This window comes from Leuresthes tenuis, unplaced genomic scaffold (genome assembly GCF_036924035.1).
Source record: "Leuresthes tenuis unplaced genomic scaffold, fLeuTen1.0.hap1 SCAF_8, whole genome shotgun sequence".
Classification (NCBI taxonomy): domain Eukaryota; kingdom Metazoa; phylum Chordata; class Actinopteri; order Atheriniformes; family Atherinopsidae; genus Leuresthes; species Leuresthes tenuis.
In genome coordinates, this window is record NW_027325362.1 from 8,023,393 (window position 1) to 8,044,952 (window position 21,560).

A 21,560-nucleotide genomic window follows, 5' to 3' on the forward strand; every position below is an offset into this window, starting at 1 on the left:
ATGCCCATGCCGACTTAGAACAAGCCATATCAAAGAGTCTTACTTCCCAACCCTCGGCCATGTTGCACGACTTTTTTTACCATATTAACCAAGAGTGAGAACGTTTTTGCATATTTTGTGACTACTGTAGTTTTTCTACTCAGAAGGGACAGTGAGGCGCATTAGGTTGGTTGTAATTTGTAATTCATACAGCTCAGCGTCACTATAGCCTACATGCTAGATCTTTAAATGGAAAAAGGTTAGGAGCCGTCGCTGTGCTCTTCACCAAATCCTGTTAAAAACTTTGTTCTGATAAGGCACAGCAGATCAACGATGAAGCATCATCACAACAAGAACTCTCTCAACTTTACATCTGTCAAACAGCAACAAGACACACAGAAACATCCTGCTCTCTGAGCATTTCCTTCACAGCTGCTGACAATCACAGAACAGTGGGCATGCTTCCATGGCACTAAGAAAAAGCACTGGTAAGATCGCTGCCTTTCATGTTCGAATCCTGACCCACCCGCATCAAAGGTACTACATCCAGTAAGAGTTCTGAGACAAGATCCTGTTACGCTACCTGCCTACCTGGGATATGAGTGTACGGTGCTTTGGATAAAAGCGTCTGCCAAATTCATAAACATAAAATATAATTATTCTTAGTTCAACCAACGCCGGACTTTTACAATTCATGTAAGCATGCAAGTCTGACCAAAAAAGAATATTTTCTTTTGTCAGACATCTAAATATATCAGAAATTGTGACAGAAAATCAGATTAAAGCATTCCAACGATGTCGACCAACTCAAATAAAATCCTCGTTCTGTGACTGGAGCTGACAAAAATCAACATTCAAGTAGCTTAAAGACAACATCTGTGGAGTGAATTCAGCCTAATTACATGTGAGATTATTTCTCCCACAGAGAACGTAAGAAGCAGTCCACAGCATGGCAGTCAGTCAAAGTTCAGTCAACAACCGCCCAGATCCTGCTGAACTGCCAAGTCCAGCTGTAACTCAACTGTGCATGCAGAAAATGAGCTTTTACATTATACTGGGTTTCAGTGTGTGCAACAAAACATAAAACACCTGTTTTACTTATTGTTCTACACACTATAAAAAGCGTGGAAAAATAATCATTCATTGGTTAATGTGAGGAAATCCAACCAAAGTTATTTCAGAAGTTATTTTAGACCAACAGTGTCCAGGCAAGCAGTTCCCCCTGCACACTGTCTGATGAAAAGTTCAGTTTCACTTCAGTTTCCCTCTAAACACTGAATAAATGAGAAGAGAAACTAACTGAGCAAACAGAAAGAGAGATGGGGAGAGGGTGACAGAACTAAAAAGAACCACACATCAGAGATAAGCAGTTGGAAAACAGAGGTGAGAAAATGAATGAGACAAAAAATGAATGACGCCAACGCTGTGATAACAGTGAAATGTTCATAAATCAAATATTCTACTGGAGACGAGTGAGAGATTGAATGACAGACAAGCAGAGGGATAAAGTAAAGGAAATGCTACAATGACATGATATGACTCTGCTCTCCAGTATGACCTACAACCTCTGCGGACCCACAGTAAACCACCCTTCATAACAGACACTTTGGTATCTGACATTCAAACCTGCAGCCGCTGCAGCTGTGTGAGCTTTCAGCTGGCAGGTTTAAAATAAAACATGACCTGAATATAATCAAAAGGTTCATCTGATTATGACTGGAGGTTGACAGACATTTGCAACATATAATGACAGAGCGGACGCTGTTGTTTCTCTTGAAAATACACAGGGCACGGTCAGTGGTTTGACGAACCTGGTTTGAGTGTGTGAATACGTCTGTGTGAATATAAATGTCATTCATTATGCACAACACAGCAGACTTGTGTGTATTTGTTTGGCTATCACACACAATGAGTGTGTATGTGGTGTACCTGGTCCTTCCCAGAAGCAGCAGTCCCACATCTACTGGGTGTGCTTTTGTTTGCAGTTTGTGTTGTATGTGTGCAGTTTGTGGAGTCCAGAAATCCAGGTTTCATGTGACAGGATACACGTGGGATAAAATCAAGGGCAGCTCAAAGAATCATAAGTTTCTTTGTTTAAACAATGGAAGCAGTGTTTTCAATTGCGGTTTTTGCAGCACACAACATGAGCTTAAAACAAAAGAGTCTAATTCACCGGGACATGAGGGTGATCCTCAAAGTGAGTGTCGAGGTCTTAAAATAATAAGCACCTCATTATTTCTCCCTTGGTCACCAAAGTCAAGAGAGAAACGAGACAAACATGAAATGATACCAGTTATAAGTGCTACCTTTTAAAAGTCTCCAGTTACCATTCATATTAAGAATTTATGATATTTTGCTTTTTGTTCGTTTTGGCATTTTTTTCTTTTATTTCTTTTCTTGTGTTTTTACTAAATTGTCCTTATTGCACTTCTGATTCAGAGGGTATATATAAAAAGAGTTAATGTCTTTTTCTTATAAAAGCAAAAAAAAAGTGTGTCCTTTTGGGATTGGTGGTAAAATAGCACAAGGAAAACGATAAGCTGCACTCTGTAAGATGTTCCATCATAACTTTGTGCATCAGGATAGTTTAGTTTGTGCGGGTTCCAAACACACTATTATCCTGATTGCTTATTTGAGCAACACATCTGCGGAAGCTGAAAATTGTGAGAATTTTACTTTTTGGGTTGCAGAGAAAAATAATCATAGTATACAGTTTTAGACAAACACACAGCCTTTGTTTAGAAACACAAAACAAAACAAAAAAATTATACACTTGTAATATGTTATGAAAGGTCTCCTTAGAATAAACCCATGGAAAATAAGTGCTCCAGACATGGAGGTGCCATCCAAAGGTATCCTGTTATTTATCAGGGTCTGTAGAATATGTTGAGCATGAGAAAAATATTAAAGATCACCAGCCTAAAAAAAAAAAAGGGGGGAAAACTGACAAAAAAAAATCTAAATTCAATGCGCAGAGAAGATGTTATAAGGCTGAGTTCATGGTTTCTGCATGCGTGAACTGACTGGAACTGCTACAGAACATTGCACATATATGGATAATAGTGGATCTCTTGCAAAGTCTCTTGCACCACACAGGCCTTGAACACAATAAAACCATGAACTGGAAGGAAGGTGTGCTCTCAAATTACACATGAGTTTATTAAAGCAAGAGTTCCAGATGTGAGGCATTTAAATGCTGTTTGATGGAACCTGTAATTTTCTTTTTCCCCAAATAAAGGATTTGCTAAATGTAGAGGTATTATGTGGATTGATACAGTTTGTTATGTATAGGGTTATGTATGATGCTAGGGAAACAGTAAGTCCATCCAGAAGTACCTGTGTGATTGCCTCACCTGCCTCCTCCCAGGAAGAGCAAACCAAGTGTCATGTGATGAGCCATGTGGAAGCCATAATTCATCTCCCCGCCAGTTTGCTTGTGGAGAAAGCGACAGAGCTGCAGGACCTTCAGATTCCCGGTACCAGACATTACCATGGACATAGCCAGCAGAATCATCGACAGAGCAGTTTGTAGGTTGTAATAACCCCTCTGCTGGGGGGTGCAGCATGCATGTGGCAAAGGAAAAGAGATCAAGTGTATTAAAATACCTTTATGTATAAGCACTTCTCATGACTATGAATGAATTTGAAAGGCCAGTCAAGGAGGATTTAAAAAATAAAAACAAAAACAGAAACACTCACAGCGACCACAGGACCTGTGCCAGTAAAAGATATGATCTTCATAAAGGTCATGGCCAACTCGTAGAGGCAGTCGAAGGCATCAGAATTGGCAGATCCAGCAAAACGTAGCCCTAATGCCATACAGGCCCCGGCTGTAATGTAGTCTTGGGCTTGGCTGAGACAAACAGATAGCATTTTATAATCAGTCAAGATGGAGGGACACTTGGGACAAGTACACAGCAGCTGCTGATCCAATAATAAATCAGTTTTCACACAGAAAATACATCAAACGAATGATCTACTCCTTCATGTATTTATTTTTTTGCCTTAAATACTCACACCATTGCCTCCATGTTGTAGTCTTCTGAAGGATCAAAATTTCCCCTCATGATCTGAAAACAAAGCAAGATAAAAGATGCAAATATGGGTAGAAAGGTTTCAGTAGCAACACTTTTACTGATACTTTCTTTTGCAGACATAAAAATGCCATACAGAATACGATTTTTATTTAATGCACCATTGCTGAGCTTAACATAAGGGAGTCAGTGTGAGAATATATGAATAGACAGAACATCTCAGAGGTTGCATAAGGATGGGGCTCAGTAACGGTAAAGATTTGATAAACTGGATGTCACAGGAGGAGAGAAAAAAAAAAAAGCGTGTACGTTTTGACAAAAAACAGCAGAAAATGGCTTAAAAAATGGCTAAACTCCTGAATTAAACATGAGAAAAATGTCTTGATCTTCACAAATAAACCATATTTCTCAGTAGGAGATACTTTGTATACTGTCTTATTGCCATGTCTGCAGCATTATAATTACATATATGTACACTCAGTAGTACTGTGTGTATGTATTTTCTCACCTGGGGTATGTTACTCTCGACCCACTCAGTATTAGGGAGGATTTCATCCCACATGATGATACACCGAGCAAGAGTCTGAAGGGGTGGAGAGGCAAGAAGAAGCAGCAGGTGTACCAGATTAAGAAAAGGTGGGGGGGGACCCTGTCGTTCACACATATACTTGCATACAATGCCACACTCACCCTCAGAAGCAGAAACTCAGGCTTAATGAAGTCCAGCAGAAACCAAGTGTCTGGAGGTTTCAGCCAATCAGCAATCGACCTAATGGGCAGAACCAGGATGAGAAAAGGGAGTGTTAATACATTCCTTCAACACCCTCTCCACCAAGAGGCAGACAGCATCAGATGAGCCTTTAAGAAATCAGGAGCCTCTTGACCAACAGACAGTTGGGAGGTGGAGGAGTCTTGTTCTTCACTAACGTAGGTTATGACGCTCTTATGTTCACATGCACAAGAATTAGCAGAACACATAAAAAAAAAAAAACAGCATCAAAAGCTGTAATGAAGGAAAGATTCTGTACACATCGTACCGTCTGTCATTTATAAATGTGAAATATTTAATCTCACACTGGGAATAAAGCCATTCTACATCATCAGGACCATTCCTCCATACATACAGACAAGAGCTATTTTAAGACAAGAAGCAGAAGCCCATATTCTTCTTTTCTCCAATTTGTACATCCTCAATTCCTCTCCAAAACCTCTCTCCTCCCATCTTTCAATCTTTCATCCCAACTATGATGACAGCAGAGGAGGTGGGGAAGAGACACAAGGAGAGATGAGTCAACATGCATTGAACAGTCTGAGACACCCAGGTTTCATGGTATTTTAAACAGATACACAGCTCCATCAACTCACCATAGTTTCCCTTTAATTACATTCTAATTTCAATTCAATTAGCAAAGTGGAGTGATGTATCGTGACCCTTTTAAATGTCACAGAAGTAATACTTCAGCATAGGATACACCTGTGAATCCTCTCTCATAGCTCCTCTGATCAGCCTCCTTGTTACTCCCCCCGTTAGCTTAATCTTTTAAAATTTTGTGCTGGGACCAATATCCTTGTCACAGGGAGGAAGACAGAGGACGCAGAAAATAGAGACGTTAGGAGAGATAGAGTTTGAGCAGTGCTGCAACACTGTATGTGGGATAATATGAATAGATCGAACATCTCAGAAAGCCTAAATCCACAGAAGGACTGTGCTCAGTTTCCAAAGACATTTCAAATAAAATACAAGGTGAATACTTTGATTGAAAACTATGTGCACAGTATGTTACATCCATGAAATTTATATAAATTAGTACATATATATAATGTAAGAAATAACACAAAATTGAAATAATGCATGTAAAGCACCAGATCAGCAGCCTAACTGGTCAACAATTAAAACATACAAAAACCCTCTGATGTTTTTTAAAAAGTGATATTCTCTGATTTATGGATGGGTGGATTTAGGAGTTCCCTTTCATATCTCACCTGTTGTTGGTTTTGAGGTAGATCATGGCGAGGGCCAGAGTGGCCCCTGGACACGTCACGTCAACATTTATTGTGTCACCCTCCTGAAACAACCAATAACAAAGTTCTTTAGCCAACCAAAACAATAAGTCAGCTCATCGGTCACTTCAAATCATTTGTGAAATTATTTTGTGCTGTGATGACACTTGCCAGCCGGCCACATGTTAGCCATTCAAAACAATTTGGATTAAACATTTACTGGCAGCTTTTGACGTCTGACTTAAGCCAGGTGGTCAAAGCCTATGATAAACATGAGAGAGAACAATAGCCGATACTGGGGACATGAGACCAACACAATGTTTGGTTTAATATATAATCTGATGACAATTTCTCAGATATTCTTTCTTTGTAATATTAAAATAAAAGGCACAAATATTTTCGAGGATATGAAGGGAATGTGACTTTTGGACATACTGAGGAAAAAAAAATGAAACATAAAAGTATAGTAATGATATTGCAAAGTGATACCAAATATATTTGTTTGAAGCAATATTCTAAGAATACAGTAAAATAAAAATGTTTAGACAATTTAGAAAAGTTGAGGGATAGAGGAATAGGTCTACCTTGATTTGGTAGCTCGGGGACTTGTGTCTCTCCCGACTGGCACCAGTCTGAGCTCTGCGATGGCCCCCAACCATATACTGGTACAACTGCTCAGGCACATTAAGGTCTGTCATCCCGATTAGATTACTGCCATGCTGAAATAACAAAGAGGGGAGGGGAGACAGGCAAGCGAAGGGGAGAAAATGATGAGTGAAACAGAGTAAGAATTAAAATAAGAGGCCCCGAAAAGTCATACAATATCATTGCAAATATCAGAGAGAAGCCATTGCCTCCTTCTTAACATGCCATTATGGACCAACAATAAACAAACAAAAGTAATGTTGAAAAAAAAGAAGAAAAAAAGTGCACCATTCTTTAATTCTAAGTCTTTAAATCCCCCCCATCGCTCTCTGTGACCAACAGTTTAAAACATCAAAGATGTTTCAGCAGATATTTGTTTGACCAGCAGGGAATTTTCATGAGAGCAACTTACCCCGAGACAGACCATGCCCAGGGCGAGTCCAGCAGCCAGTGAATAGGACTCTCTGTCAGTACAGTACTCCATCTCTGGACCAGGGGGACGGCCTAATCAACAAATAAAACTTAACTCAGACAATTAACTGATTATGAAAGCTGAATGTAGACATGGCTCAAATAAATTGTTAAATTGCAGACAAACGATTACAGCTCTTTAGTAACATTGTTCATTACCACTAACCATCAGAAAAGGTGAGCTTTGATTAATTAATGGTTGGTTTATTTATATTTGAAAAATGTCTCATTCTGTTAGCTCTCCATTTTCCACACACCTATTTCAGACAACAACACTTCAGCATTGTGCCTGTGGCCCGTTCCCTGGTACACCAACCCAATACCAATTACAGCAGCAACCTGCAAGACAGACAGCGAGAGAATTTAATTGTTATTGCTGGATTTGTGTGTGGAAACGTTTTATAGATATCTATGATAGCTTGCAGATCCTAATGAACAAAGTATATTTACCCCCAAATATGCACACTGACTCTTACCTGAACATTGTGCGGCACATCCAGCTCAGTGGAGGTCGGTGGGAGAAGCGCAGGTATGTGTATACTGAGCAGGCGGGTGATTGACATGTCCATGGTGCCCAGTTTGGCTGAAGACACGCCAAGGAGGAGTCCAATGCTTGTCATCTCATGGCCCTGACAGAGATAAGGATTTGTTTGTGCATGTTTTTGTTTTTGGTGGAGACAATTTACATTGAATCTGGGATTGTAATCACATGTAGTTGTGTCCTGATTTAACATGATGACGTCTTATAGCTGAAACTTGTAGATTATGTACATCAATAAACTAGACTGGGCATCAGTGAATACTGGTATTCTTTTTTTTTTTCGCTATATTTTTAATTCATCTGAGTGATTATTCAAAGATGCTGAGTTGTGTTTACCTTTGTTATATCACACATGCAAACAACGATTTACAAAATAAAACTGCTAATATTTTAATTGACATAAAAGTTTAAAAGCCTGAGTAAGAAATTTTTCCCCACATTTCAACTGAAAAAGTTGTTAGTGTTTGTATAAACCTGCAGCAGTGAGGCAAGCACACTACGGTGACTGAAATAATAAGAAGACAGCTCTTTATTCTGTTTAAAACTACAGCAGCACACAATTCTAATGAACTGATCCTCTGTATGTCAGCGTCATTTCTCTGTTACAGCGAGAGTAGAAACCAACAGAAAACCACACCCTCAACCACGTTCACAACTTTCATTCACACTGAAGGCTGCACACAATTTACTTCCCTGTCAAATCTGCGTCATCTGCCTCAGTTCTTTTCACAGTAAATCGATGTGTGCTGAGTTGGTAAAACCAGTCAGGAACGTATTCCTGTGAATTTGTTATTATGAATTTAAAAAGGGGATTTTGACACCACCTTCTTGTTAATTTCGTTTGCTGTTGATATCCAATTTATATCGACAAGATTAAATTAGTTTAACTTTAATGCATCAACCAACACATCACTGCAGTCTAGGTCAAATATAATTTTTACATAATCATAACCTGTTTGGCCCAAGGAATCCCAAGGTGAGCCCACTTAGAAAAGGGCAAGAAAAACAGATTTCTTCTTTTAGCAGAATTAACTGGTAGTGAAAGTACATCGTGATCATTACAGTATAAAATACAGCTTTATTTCACCCTATGGACAAAAACAGGAACTGTAAATTAATCGGTCAAGAAGTGGATAATCTGCTTGGAATTAGCTTCTCTTTGTCTTAAACCGTATCGTTGTTCTCACTTGTAAACTCGCAGCATCCTGTTTTTCTCACCAGAAAGTGGGAAAAACGTAGTTCGTACCAAAGTTCTCAGAAGACTGAGTTTCACTATGACAAGCCGCTTGGCTTTGATGCAGGTTTACAACTCTCATTTACACTCATTTAGAGAAAAGCACATATATATGGTTGTGTATGTGCAAGTTCAAGAGAGTAAATGGGTGCATCTTTGCATAAACTGTACTCAACTCCATATTTGCCATTCTTTTGAAGTTGTCTGTGTAAGAGCAGTAATCGAAAGCACCATCTACTGTAAACTGAGTCTTTAAATGAATTAAAATCAACATATCTACATGTATATGTTAATGGTGTTCTAAACAAAAAAAAAACAAACTGTATACTCTGCATTTGCTGAGAAACCCAAGTAGTGAAAGAATCCCAATAGTTTCTGCACTCATTGTGTGCACCTTGGTGAGGTAGTCATGTATGTTGAGTGTGGCCAGCTTAGTGAGGTGTCCATTGAGCCCCAAGGCCATAAGGAACCCTGCATACTCATTAGCCAGCTCAGGGCTCTTTGGCTTGTTGTAGGCGATCCAGGCCGAGTCCACCTAAAGAAGCCAAAAAAAAATTAATAAAAACATAAACAAACATGTCCATCTGAACTAACTCTCTTTATCCCTTCTCATAAAGCACTTGGTAACATTGTTAATAAAAGATCTATTAATAATACTTTATGATGATTGTTATCAAATATATTTTTTGTGACATGTACAAAGGAAGATAGGAGTCTATGAGGAGGTAGCGCAGCTCTGGTTTCAGTCTGACCTGTGAAGCAGGCGCTATTTTGAGTCCAGCCGCTACACCGTTATGGAAGCTTGGCCAGCTGGTCATGTTGGGAGGAACGTCGATATTGCCACTGTTGAGATCTACCATAGTATTCCTGGGAGGTGCACGGCCTGGAGATGAAAAACAGAAGCCATCATAAAAATTGTTTCTAAAAACATCCGATTGTTTCATTTTTAATACTCTCGCCAAAAGTGTTAAGATTTTTTTTTTCTTATTTAATGTAATCAATAATACAAAGAAAAATGCTGGTTAAAAGTCAAGCTTTTTTCTCTTCTAATTGATGAATGACTGTTAAGTCCTGCATCTTTAGATCACTTAGTCTGTTGAAACAGTTTTTTAAAAAAATGCATAAACAGATCTAGTCTTTTGACTGATTTAACCATCTTCAAATTTCCTGATTCTCCTCAAATTGCTTCAGAGATTCATTGGTTTAATTTTAGTCTCCCTTTGTGGGAATTATCTGCTAAAACTTTATCATCAAGGGACAAGTGTTAAAACAATAAGAGCTTTCATCACCACATTACCCGTGAGGTTGAGCTTTGGTACAGGTAAAGGTTCAGTTGGTACTGGGTGATAGGAAAAGAGTGTGAAGAGGCCTCGGCCAACTGGAAGAGCCATTGTCCTCTGACACAACTGCAGGAGTCTAAAGTGGGCATAAAGAAAGAAAAAACAAAGAGTGAACAAGAAATTAAAGCTATTGAAAGAGCACAGACTCAATAAAATAAATAAAATAATAAAAATAAATAATAAATAGAATAAAATAAAAGGTAATGGGACACACACTGTACTTGCCCTTTAAGTCTGTTGTATTGTTTTCTGATAACATCTGTGTTTTAGATCTAAACACAATTGTGACACAAATTTACTTTGTACTTACTTGTTTTCTTTCTCTTCTATGTATTCGTGGTCAGAAACCTCGGGTAGCTGAACAACACTGACCCGAACAGGCCTGGAGCTCTGCAGCAACCTCCTGACCTCCTGGACCCTCAGATCCTGACTCCAAATCAGTCCTGTGACCTGATGAGCAAAAAAACAGCAAGAGGGTAGAAATCTGAAGAGAATTTTCTCTTCTGTTGAACAAGATATCCGAAAAGTACATTGCAAAATGTTAGAAAATGTTATCTCTGAGGGAGGACAAACTAACTGTTGAAAACATATGTTCAATAATTCAGTTACCTCTTGAATGATGTCTGACATCCCATCTTCTTCCTCATCTGCTTCTGTGGTTGCAGGAGGTTTCAAGGACAGTCCTGAACCTACAGACTGGAAATAGATAATGATACACATTTTACTACAGCCACAGTAATGGCTGCTAACAATATACATTGTAGATACAGTATGCAATGATTCAGTTATGGATAATCATCTCCATAGTCTCACAGATTTTAAGATGAATAACTATTTGTGTCAGTGGTGCCAAATCCCAGAAAGACAAAGGTGGTATGATCACATCATTTTTGGTTGTTTTTACGGTTTAAACAAGTTTACTGATGTCCCCTGAAAACCAAAAAGAGACCAACATCAGCAGGTCAAAATACTGTCAAGTGGAGTGAAGTCAAAATAGCAGGTCTTCATCATATTCTTTACAATGATTTCAAAACACATTAAAACCTATGACAAATCTTATTTACCGTGTCTGTGGCATTTCTAAGACCTTTAAAAAATGGATTTAAAGACTCCAAGGGCCATTTTTATGGAAATCTATGGCCTTCTTTCAGATGAATAATTGAATGAATGTAAGACTTTTAGGGGTCAGCAGAAACCCTGGTTTTATTGATGGCTGATATGAAACAATGTCTGCATCCTAATCTAACTCAACAAAAAAGCCGTAAGTTTGAATTTATTTCATACTCACAGCTCTGCTCTTGGCCAAGGTGGTCTTGTGGGCTTGTTTGGTCAGGTCCTGTCGCCCAATCAGCAAACAGACGTCCTCAGACCAGCCAGAACATGGCTGCTCACGGCATCGATAAATGGCCTCTCTGATGGGCAAAGCGACACCGAAGGGGACAGACTCCAAGTCTTTCAGGGTGAAGCCTACTCAGTTGAAGACAAAAAATGGTGATTTTATTTAAGAAGTTTTGCAAGAAGCAGTGTCCTAATTTAAAAGCTCTTACACTTTTAAAAGAAAAAAAAAGAAAAAACAAGACCGGTGGTTGAGTTTCAGTTGGTGCGAGTGGCAACCTTTTGCATCAGTTCTGGTCATATATATTTCTTTTTTCTTTCTTTTATCTGTCAAAGATTTTCTGTTTTTAATCATTTTCTATACCTATTTTGACAATGTGTTTCATAAGGGACCTCTGCTGGTGATTGCCAAGGCACCAGCATTTCAAAGCAGCTGATTGATTTTTATAATATCCAAACTAAAGCTGGGAATAAGACCCTAAGTTCAGATAAGTTGATGATGTAGGGCAGGAGCAAAACAGACAGCAAGAAGGAAGAACTTAAAACATTTCTCCACTTGATCATCATGAGGAACCTGAGATCACTGGCAGATAGCCGACAAGCTTGGAGCTTTTTTCAAATACACAGCATGAATAGACATGGCTGCTGAAACATATTCTGGACTCCTTCTCTATATCCAACTTTCACACATAAAACATAGAGAGACTGTATACAGGCAAGAGTAAAGGAAGCCTGACTACAGTTGCATGTTGATAACAGATGGTGCAATCTTAGACATGTTTCTGAGATGAAGTGTCTGCACCCCAGATAAGATACTGTTAGCTGCTAGTTTCCATCTATGTTGTCTATCAAGAGAGTTCAAATGTATTATTTTGGTAGATACATATACTGTATATGTGAACCAGTGTGGTGCTAAAGAGGAGGATTTGATGGGTACACCCTTTTCTCTGTGAAAATACCCCCCCCCCCCCCCCCCCCCAAAAAAAAAAAGTTTCTTACCCTCTGAGGTGAGCCAGACCACCAGCTGCTCAGCCAAACTCTCACTGGAAAACTTAACCTTCACACTGCTCTGTCTAGAAAAAAAAACATGCTAATATCAGCAAGATAAATAAAAGACAACATGAGTGGCTATTTTAAAAATATTGTCTTAGTTTTGTTTCAAAATGCACTTGACTTGCTCAAGGATGTAAGTTTGAAATGTTCTTTAAAAGGTCTTTACTGATCTTTGAAAAAGGAAAACTATAAACGAAAGTGATCTCAATCCATTTTACTGTGATTAGGACAACAAACAGTATAATTCCTTTAGGTTACTTTAAAGGCTAAAATAAAAAAAAGCATCCATCTCATTCCTATGAGCTTGTATTACCTTCTGAAGTGTGTTTCAGTAGCAGAGGACTTCTGGCCTGAGAAAGAATAAGAGAGGACAAGAAAAAATTAGATAAGGCAAATAGCTGTTAACCAGGGAATGTGGTCAGCAGCTGTATCCATTTACCCCAGTGAGGCCTAAAATGGCTTTAATATATTTTCATGTAGTAAATACAGTAAACAGGATTCAAATCATTTTCAAACATCCACGATTAGCTGGTAAAATACGGTGCCAGTTATGAATTGAATAAAGGATGAGTGAAGGACTTTGTTTATGTGGGATGGCATCTTTTGTTGTTCTGTTTGTAACTGAAAAAACAAAAGACAGTGCTGGACATGAATATATATATATTTTTTTCTTTTATCATTAAAAATGCAAATGAGCTACAAAGTCATGGCTGAATTCTGGGTCAGTGAAAAAACGGCTGATTTGTAACAAATACCTGCAGCGATGGTTGTCACCTAAGAGCTGCATTGGGTTTCTGTCATAGCAAACGTAACCTTGCCCTGAAGCAGGAAACTTCGTAAGCGGCAGCTAATAAGGGTGGCTCGTCAATACATGCATACACAGAGGAACACACACTGTCCAGGATGAAATAAAAGGCAACCAAAAAAATTCTTGCGGATAATCATAAAGGTACCGCTCACTTTTAGTTTCAGGCACATTTTCAAGGAAATGAAAAGGCAGCATCAGATGGAGGCTGTCTGTATTTCAAATGGGATTGAAAGTCATGTTAAAATGCTTTTACTAGCCTCAAAACTGTTGCAAAACATACCTGCAGAGAGCTTGACCAGGTACTTCGAAACATCTTCCGCGGTAGCATTATCATTTCCAATGATGTAGAGAGCATAACTCTGAGAAAAATATAAATAAACAGTGTCAGTGCTGCAATAAAGATGCACACAGCTGGAGACAAAATTTAATTATTATCATATATTATATTAATATCATTATAAGAATTGTCAGATGCATCCGATGTACAAATGTTTAGATGAATGGTAACACTCAATATGCAGGGTTTTCCCTTTTGATCTACATTTTCTTTCTAAATACATCTTTGGAGATTGGGATTATTGACTACTGAATCTGTAGCAGCAATCATATAACTCAACGTAATCATGTAACTAACCCTTACTTTTTAGAGTAGTATTTCTAAAGCTAAAGCAGCTAGAATCGCAGAAAAATAAACTTTAAACTTTTTAGAGACTAACATTAAGAACTGTTCTTTATATGGGCAACCAGCTTTTAGCAGTGTTCAAATGTGTGTTGTTGTTTTTTTTGTAATAATGGAAGGTTCCAATGAGGCAATAGTGTCCAACCATTCAAAGACGGTTCCTCCTGAGAAAACTCATCCTCTGTGGAAGGAGCTAAAGAATCCAATAAAGTTTTTTAAACTACAACTAATGGCAGTTCCTGCAGTGATAACAAAAGAAAAGAGGAGGGGCCTCCCTCAACAGTTATAAGAAATGTGAAAACGTAGCTGCCTTTTTATTTTCTATTACGTCTTCCCACTTGTTTCTAACCTGTGACGTCTTACCTACACAATCAAAACAAATCTAAATACTAAATATCATTGGGTCTCATAAATATACACTATATGAATTAAGTAACTACTTATAATACAGAAAATACAGAAGCTTTGGTCGTACCAGAACCAGCAGCCTGGTCCTCTGACAGATGCTGGGCAGGTATGGGAAAGGCGGGGTCTCCTCCCCTCTCAGGCAGCGACTGAGCCAGCTGAACACACAAGGAGGCTCAGATCTCAGGAAGGATGGACGCTGCATCTGACCGATTAGAGCTGAAGAGGAATGGAGGGAGGAGAGAAAGGAGATTGAGACAACAGAAGGGAGGGAGGGAGGGAGGATGACCGTAAAAAGGGGAATAAGGCATACTTATGGCAACAACAGACAACTACTAGTTAGATACAGATGTTGACATAATGTGTTACATAGACCTATAAGATAAGGAACCCCAGACAAACTAAGAAACTTATGGACTGTAGACCTGGCATTTATCACCAGCCAGCCCTTCCTCTTTTCCACCATAACATGTCTCGTCTGTTTCCAGACTAGATACCATAATCTTCCCTTTTGTGGGTCCTACCTTGGTCTATGATGCAGCTCTCAGTAAAACAACTCATCAGTGAAGGATAGTCTCTCCAGTACAGATCAACATACTCTTCCAACTGGAGATCTCTGCATACAAAACAAAACAACCATCAGCAGACAGCAGAAGAGAATGAGAAGTTGGATTATTTTTCCTTTTTTTCACTTCAACATAGTAAAGAAAACGAGCATTTCCACATGCAAAGACTAAAAAGTTATCAAACTTTTATCACTAGGCTATTAAGCCTACCTTGTACAAGGTGATTTGTACATTTAATAAGGTCTACCACTGCATAGCTGGATGCCAGATTGCTAGTGATTAAAACTAATCCAAAAATAGCTCGACATTCTCAAACAGCTTCAGTGACATTTAACTTGTTTTTGGCTGTAGTTGAACAGAGAGCAAAAGTAATTAACAGAAAGAATCATGACTATTCAGCTCCACGTCAATAGTTTTTCTTAAGTGGATAATCTCATACAATTACCAGCTGTGTTTGTATGTGCAGGTCATACACTGGCACAACGTCAATCAAGGCACAGATATGCAATCTTCAAAATTATACATGTAATGTAAACCCTTTATCCCATCCATTTTTAGATATTCAGTTATCAATCTGTGAGTTATCGACCAACAAAAACATTTCTTTAAGTTTCTTATTGGTGGTTTGGGTGTGTATCTAGCCTCCTTGTGAAGTTGGGGTATATCTGAGCAATAAAAAGAGGACGTAACAAACAGTAAATTAAACTTTAAACATGCAGTTTTCTGCAATAACTTAAATATTTCTGGATTCTATGTGCCTTTTTCTGAGGGTAGAAGATGGAAGACAAAAGGAACAGCGTGTTTGTGAAAATTCAGACTGAGGATGTGCTGCGTACTGATGAAATTACAAGTACATTAGTACAAATTTTTAAAAATACCTTCTCATAAGATTTAAATATAGAACGTACAAACAAATCTATTTCTAAAAGCATGGGGACAAATAATTGGGAAACAGAATCACTCCCCTAAAATGCCAAATTTAAGAATTCTTTTAGTTTTACCCACCTGACAAAGAACAGTAAAAATTGACAGCATACTTAGATACAGCCCACATGCTAACAATACAGGCCAATTACTCTGAAGAGTGCTTCACTCTCCCACTCCACCTATTCTCTTATCATCATCATCACCAATCACAGGAGTCACTTGACAATCTGCTGAAGTTTATTTCTCCATACACATCATTCAAGGGCCTTGATTACACACAAACTTTCACTGAAAACAATGAGCTGCACTCACCTTTCTCTCTCATTGTGAAAGTTCAATGCAGCTGATTTGAATAGACTGAATTTGCTTTGCTAATTGGCACAGGTCTCTTGCCTGTTTAATGACAATTGTGGATAAAAGGAAGAGTTTATTCTTTCCTCTACATTTCAATTCATAAGCATATGACACCAACACTCCACTCGCAGATTTCCACCATGCCATTTGCTTAGCTGCAGCAAATGGAAAAATATAAAAATAGGTACTTTACACTGGTGGTTACCTGGCTAGTTGTTGCAGCAGACAGACCAATGAGCAGGCTCTCGCTCTGTGCAGCTCATCCAGCTGCAGCTCCTGATAAAGTAGATGGAGCACGTAGAAAAGCGCAGGAATGTGAGGAAACAGAGGGGCAGAACTGTCCAACTTCAGAGATGGACTGGAGGGAGAAGATGCCTGATAAGAGAATGAGGGAAAAAAATGAGAGAACACATAGTAGTAAAGAGCAGCATACAGACTATGTAAATTAGAACACAAATTTACTTTATGGCATCTTTTTGATCAACTGATATTATTACTAATAACATAACACTAATATTATTGTCTCAGTCTTTCAATTAAACCAGTAACGTATGATGTGGTGCATGGTTTGTTTAAAAGTATTATCAGGGAAGTCCTCCATACAAGCCACTTGGGAAAGATCCGGTTTTTCTTTCGTAAGTCAAAAATCCTTATGAAGTCACTGGGTGACAAGTCTATGTATCAAAGCCATCAGCAAACTTCAACCAATCTGGAGAAGCTCTGTGTGAAACCACAGACAGCCAGTCGGTAAACCGGAGACCAGGTTGTTGACTGTTGTCACACATCAGGACAACAGCACAGGGCGCTGATGATTTGTCCAAATTTTGTGTTCTGGCTACAAATGGATAGTTTAGCATCCGGCAAGATGGATTCTCTCGTGATTGTGATGAATCTCAACGATCTTAAGGGAATTCAGCTTATTTTCAAGGTATAACTCCAGGACCCCTTCATCGATATTCCCTGTCTTACCGCAAACAGATTCTTTTTTAGTTAAATGTCAACAATGTTGATATTTTTCATATTCAGGAATTAATGGAGGTATTATTTAAAGTGTTTTTCTGAAGTTTAGTGGTCAGTTTTGAGGATGAAGTTTGAGGTGCTGTTTGACTATATTATATAACACTAACTGGTGTTTCATTTCTTTAGCCTATCCAATTAAAACCAATGAGTGTAGGGTAAACAGCATCAGAATCTGTCAATATAAAGCATTATAATTCAGCAGCACACAAACTGGAGACTCTAAAATAATCCTATATGAAGCAACTACTTCCTGCAAGAATTTCATGCCAGTTTGTAGGTAAATTCTACACACTGGGTATAAAATTGCTAATTTTACCAGGATGCATGAAAGAACAACAAAGACATGAGCAAGTAACGTGCAAAAATCAAACAGCAAGCATTATACAAATGTATCTGTAGTGGGGTACATACAGAGGACAGGCCTTCAGTTTCTGAGAGGATACTGTCATTGGTCCCATTTGATTCCACTGAACCAAAGACCGGCTGAGAATTGATCTGCCGATGGTAATGAGACGCCAACAAGTAGTCCCAGTCCTACAGAGAGAGGAGGCAGATAAAAGCCACACACAATATTATCAAAAGTAATCAATCATACAAAATAAAATATGTGTAAATAAAAACTACTGCCTGTGGGTCACAACAAGTGGGCATGTGAGAAGAGGTAAATTATTGCTCAACTGAGCCATGACCTTCAAGAGGAGGACTTCCCCTTTTGTGGACTGCATCTATCATAAACTTTGCTTTTAGTACTATGGCACGACAGCCGCAGTAAATAATGGTTACTCTGGTATGCTAGTCTTACTGACTGGATGGGAAGGCTTGCAAAATAAAGCAGGGGCTGTCGTCACGCTGCATAACACACAGCAGCTTGAGTTGAATCTGACTCATGCATTTCTTCTGACCAAACACATACAAGCGCAGCACAGAAAGCCTCAGGCTAATTGACATTTTCCATCCATGTTTGCCGTAATGAGAACATACACCTTTAAAGAGAGCATTTACACAGATTACTGTGCATGAGAAAACTTCTTTAACTAGGGGCATGTTCAAAAAAAAAAAAAACCTTGAGGGGCTGTTGGAGGATTACTCTTGATTTTGGAAATCTGGTTTGATGAAACTGTTGGTCAGGGTTACAGTATAGAGCACATCACATCTGTGTGAGGTGCCCCGTTTGACCTAAGAACAAATGTGTGTGAATGTTTTTCAGACTGCTGGGCAGAGTACAGATTTCTTTATCTGTCATTTCAGCTACAATGAACAACCTTGTCTCTGTCAACATGATTTTCCATGTCTCCGTTTCTGTGTTTCAGGCTTTCAGGAACTCAATCTAAAAAATGTTTCGATGGGAATAGTATTTCTGATTATATTTCTTTATCTTTCAAACATAACACAATTATAATATTCCTTTAGAATTATTGGGACACACCTCCTGAACAAAAAAGGATGTTTATGCTTGATCTGGTCGGTTTGCCTCAGATGACTTTAACTGCATCACTCCTCTTAGATTCAAAATTTGACAACCAAATAAACATCCTGCTTTGACACTTCAGTAGCCACAGATACATCTTTATTTTGTTCTCTACACAGCACTTGTTTCAGTGTCTCACTACAGGATACATCGGTTCTCATCGTTGATTCTCTCCCACAAAAACAATTTAAAACAAAGCCCACAATTTAATTTAAACTGGACATCAAAGCTGACCATTGGTGCTTATTGTACAGCAAACATAACAACATACAGGCTGTAAGCAACACACCTCATCAGAGCCTCCATCCGATGGACGAGACCTCTTGGCTGCAATCACTGGAGAAAGAGGCACTTCAAAATGGAGCTGGAGAAAAAGAGCAGCAGACAAAAACAAGGACACAATAACATTTAACAGCAAGGAAGCCACCCAGTAACCAAGACGATCTTGGCTTATCTAAAATTAATTAAGCATGTGTGCATTTTACCATTTGAACAACAGTAAATACCAATCAAATTTAAAAGAGAAAGCACAACAGAATACTCACATGTCGAGTCCAAGCGAGGCGCTCTGTGTTGTAGCCCATCAGTGTCAAAAAACAGGTGACAAACTGGTTCCATTCTGCATGAGCACTGGGGCCACCAGGAGCGTTGTAGATGTTGTACCACTTTACCAAAACCTGCACATTTATAAGACGCTAGCAAGTTAAAATGGTTTCTCCACATCGTAAGAAACATTTGCCAGCAAAGGAAAATATATCTAAATTTCCTCCTTTTAAATGCCCTAAAAACGTATTCTCTTTTTCATCATTATGTTTGGCAGGTGTACATCCATACAGCAATATTTGTACCCATACAGTCCTGATGAAGCTAATTACTTATTAGTTCTTTAATCAAACTCGGAATGAATAACTAACTGGCTTTCTGAACAGTCGGCACACCTTTAGGTTTCCCACATGAACAGGTAACCTAGAAAAAAAGCATGTCAGTGTAAGCGTTCATTCTCAAATTTACCAACCTTCATGGCAGCTTCCTTGGGAAGGATGAATCGGATTGCCTGAAGACACTTCCTCACTGAAATCCATCCAAGGGCAGACAGTGAGAACATGGACAAATACAAGGAAAAAAATACAAATTTAAAGGTGAGACAGTGGGAAATTTACTTTGGTTGAGTCAAATCTAACATTTAAGAAAAAGTCTGTTGAAAACCTCCATCCAGTTGTGTGGCATCTTCTCCTCAATAGAAAACAAAAAAGGAAATTGAAAAACAACCAGTACATCAGTAATTAGTGCTACTGTGGCTCCTAACAACTCCGACCAATTAGATTCCTAATCAACATCACTAGGCTATCTAAATTGAACATCCTAAGTGGGAAAGGTCAAAGAGGAGGTGGACAAATGCCATTTCATTAGAGCAAGAATCCTCATCCATAAGATCGATGACTAAATAAGGGCAAATACAGCGGGGCCAGAAACAGACGTATGTAAACCTGAGTAATGCTGAAGGACAAAATTAATTAATTAAAAAAAATAAATAAATAAATAAAAAATATATAGAAAACCTAACCATGAACAAAAGCCAGAGGAGATTTTGAATGTTCAAAGTGAAAACAGATGTTATTCTCAAGTACTTGGTCATGAACTAGTTTTCATTTTTGAGAGATGTCCATGCCAAAATGTCCATTTTTTTTTTAACAGCATTCGCAGTTTTGTATCAGAAACATACATATGCATCAGATCTTTCTCTCAGAGCTACGTAAAACACTGACGTAGTGGAATAATCATAATCTGAGGGGTGTGTGTGTCTGCCTTGTAATGGCATCCTCTGTAAGACCAGATTGTACGTCACTGTGTAACAGAGCAATTCTCAAACCTAATTTCAAGGACTTAACCGCTCTGACTCATCTGGGAGTGTGTGTGTACTTATTTTTCTATATTCTTATGGTCCAAAAATGAGACACATGTGAGGTCAAACATGTTTAATGGGGCCCAAGCGATGTGCTTAAAGGGAGCGAGGAAACTCCCTCGGAGTGCCCAGGAGCTGAGATACCACATTTCATGACTTTGGTTTGCAGCCCCGCACCACAAAATTTAGATTTATGGTCATTTGACATTTTGTGGGCTTTTGATGGTGTCTTTGAGGCCTCTTCAACATGACAACTTATTCATGTGTATGGCTGTACATGTACAGGGCTCATATGGAGATTTGTTTTTTATGACAGTGTAGGGGGAGCCATAGAGCAAGAAATGTGCCTAATTCTCAAGTGCTACTTAAAGCATATCTGTGAACGTATTTCTTTTGTGTGCGTGTCTTACCCAGTTCTGAGGTAGCAATCTCAGGAACGGAGATCCTCAGCATCGTACCACTGCTGAGTTCCTGGAGAGAGACATAATGCACACATATTCAGATTATACCATTATGCTTCAATTTCATAGCCGTGTAATGCAACAGGATCTGCAGTTTATTACAAGGTGAATGTCTCAACGCTCCAATCCATACAAGTGTAACCTGTAACTAAAGCAGCTAAATTGAATGTATCCATGCTCAATTTTATCATTTATACATCTGATTTTTCTACAATGAAACACGGAAATGTGCCCTGAAAACACCTCAGCAGAGAGACAGACAAGGTTAATAGAAAAACAAATTGATGCGTGAAATGATCAGTTGTCTCAAAGTACAACAGACACACCGGCCAGAAA

The 21,560-nt window shown here is 38.7% G+C and overlaps 1 protein-coding gene across 2 annotated transcripts in view; it reads right to left on the minus strand.

The window, feature by feature from the left end:
• Positions 1–21,560, minus strand: part of anapc1 (anaphase promoting complex subunit 1) — a 43,508-nt gene that overhangs the window by 12,248 nt on the left and 9,700 nt on the right. Inside the window, exons 17-43 of one of the 2 annotated variants that reach the window (XM_072390651.1) lie at positions 21,174–21,234; positions 19,876–19,931; positions 19,406–19,537; positions 19,150–19,224; positions 17,804–17,926; positions 16,578–16,747; positions 15,050–15,141; positions 14,596–14,744; positions 13,722–13,800; positions 12,947–12,983; positions 12,580–12,653; positions 11,534–11,712; positions 10,855–10,941; positions 10,556–10,695; positions 10,203–10,321; positions 9,658–9,788; positions 9,300–9,440; positions 7,607–7,759; positions 7,388–7,469; positions 7,072–7,163; positions 6,599–6,733; positions 5,997–6,079; positions 4,704–4,782; positions 4,522–4,596; positions 3,997–4,049; positions 3,679–3,832; positions 3,333–3,526 (exon numbers count right to left, since the gene is read on the minus strand). In XM_072390651.1, the coding sequence (XP_072246752.1) occupies positions 3,333–3,526; positions 3,679–3,832; positions 3,997–4,049; positions 4,522–4,596; positions 4,704–4,782; positions 5,997–6,079; positions 6,599–6,733; positions 7,072–7,163; positions 7,388–7,469; positions 7,607–7,759; positions 9,300–9,440; positions 9,658–9,788; positions 10,203–10,321; positions 10,556–10,695; positions 10,855–10,941; positions 11,534–11,712; positions 12,580–12,653; positions 12,947–12,983; positions 13,722–13,800; positions 14,596–14,744; positions 15,050–15,141; positions 16,578–16,747; positions 17,804–17,926; positions 19,150–19,224; positions 19,406–19,537; positions 19,876–19,931; positions 21,174–21,234 (2,945 nt within the window). Of the gene's footprint in view, positions 1–3,332; positions 3,530–3,678; positions 3,833–3,996; positions 4,050–4,521; positions 4,597–4,703; positions 4,783–5,996; positions 6,080–6,598; positions 6,734–7,071; positions 7,164–7,387; positions 7,470–7,606; positions 7,760–9,299; positions 9,441–9,657; positions 9,789–10,202; positions 10,322–10,555; positions 10,696–10,854; positions 10,942–11,533; positions 11,713–12,579; positions 12,654–12,946; positions 12,984–13,721; positions 13,801–14,595; positions 14,745–15,049; positions 15,142–16,577; positions 16,748–17,803; positions 17,927–19,149; positions 19,225–19,405; positions 19,538–19,875; positions 19,932–21,173; positions 21,235–21,560 lie in introns of both variants that reach the window. The other variant, XM_072390650.1, reaches the window with a different exon arrangement.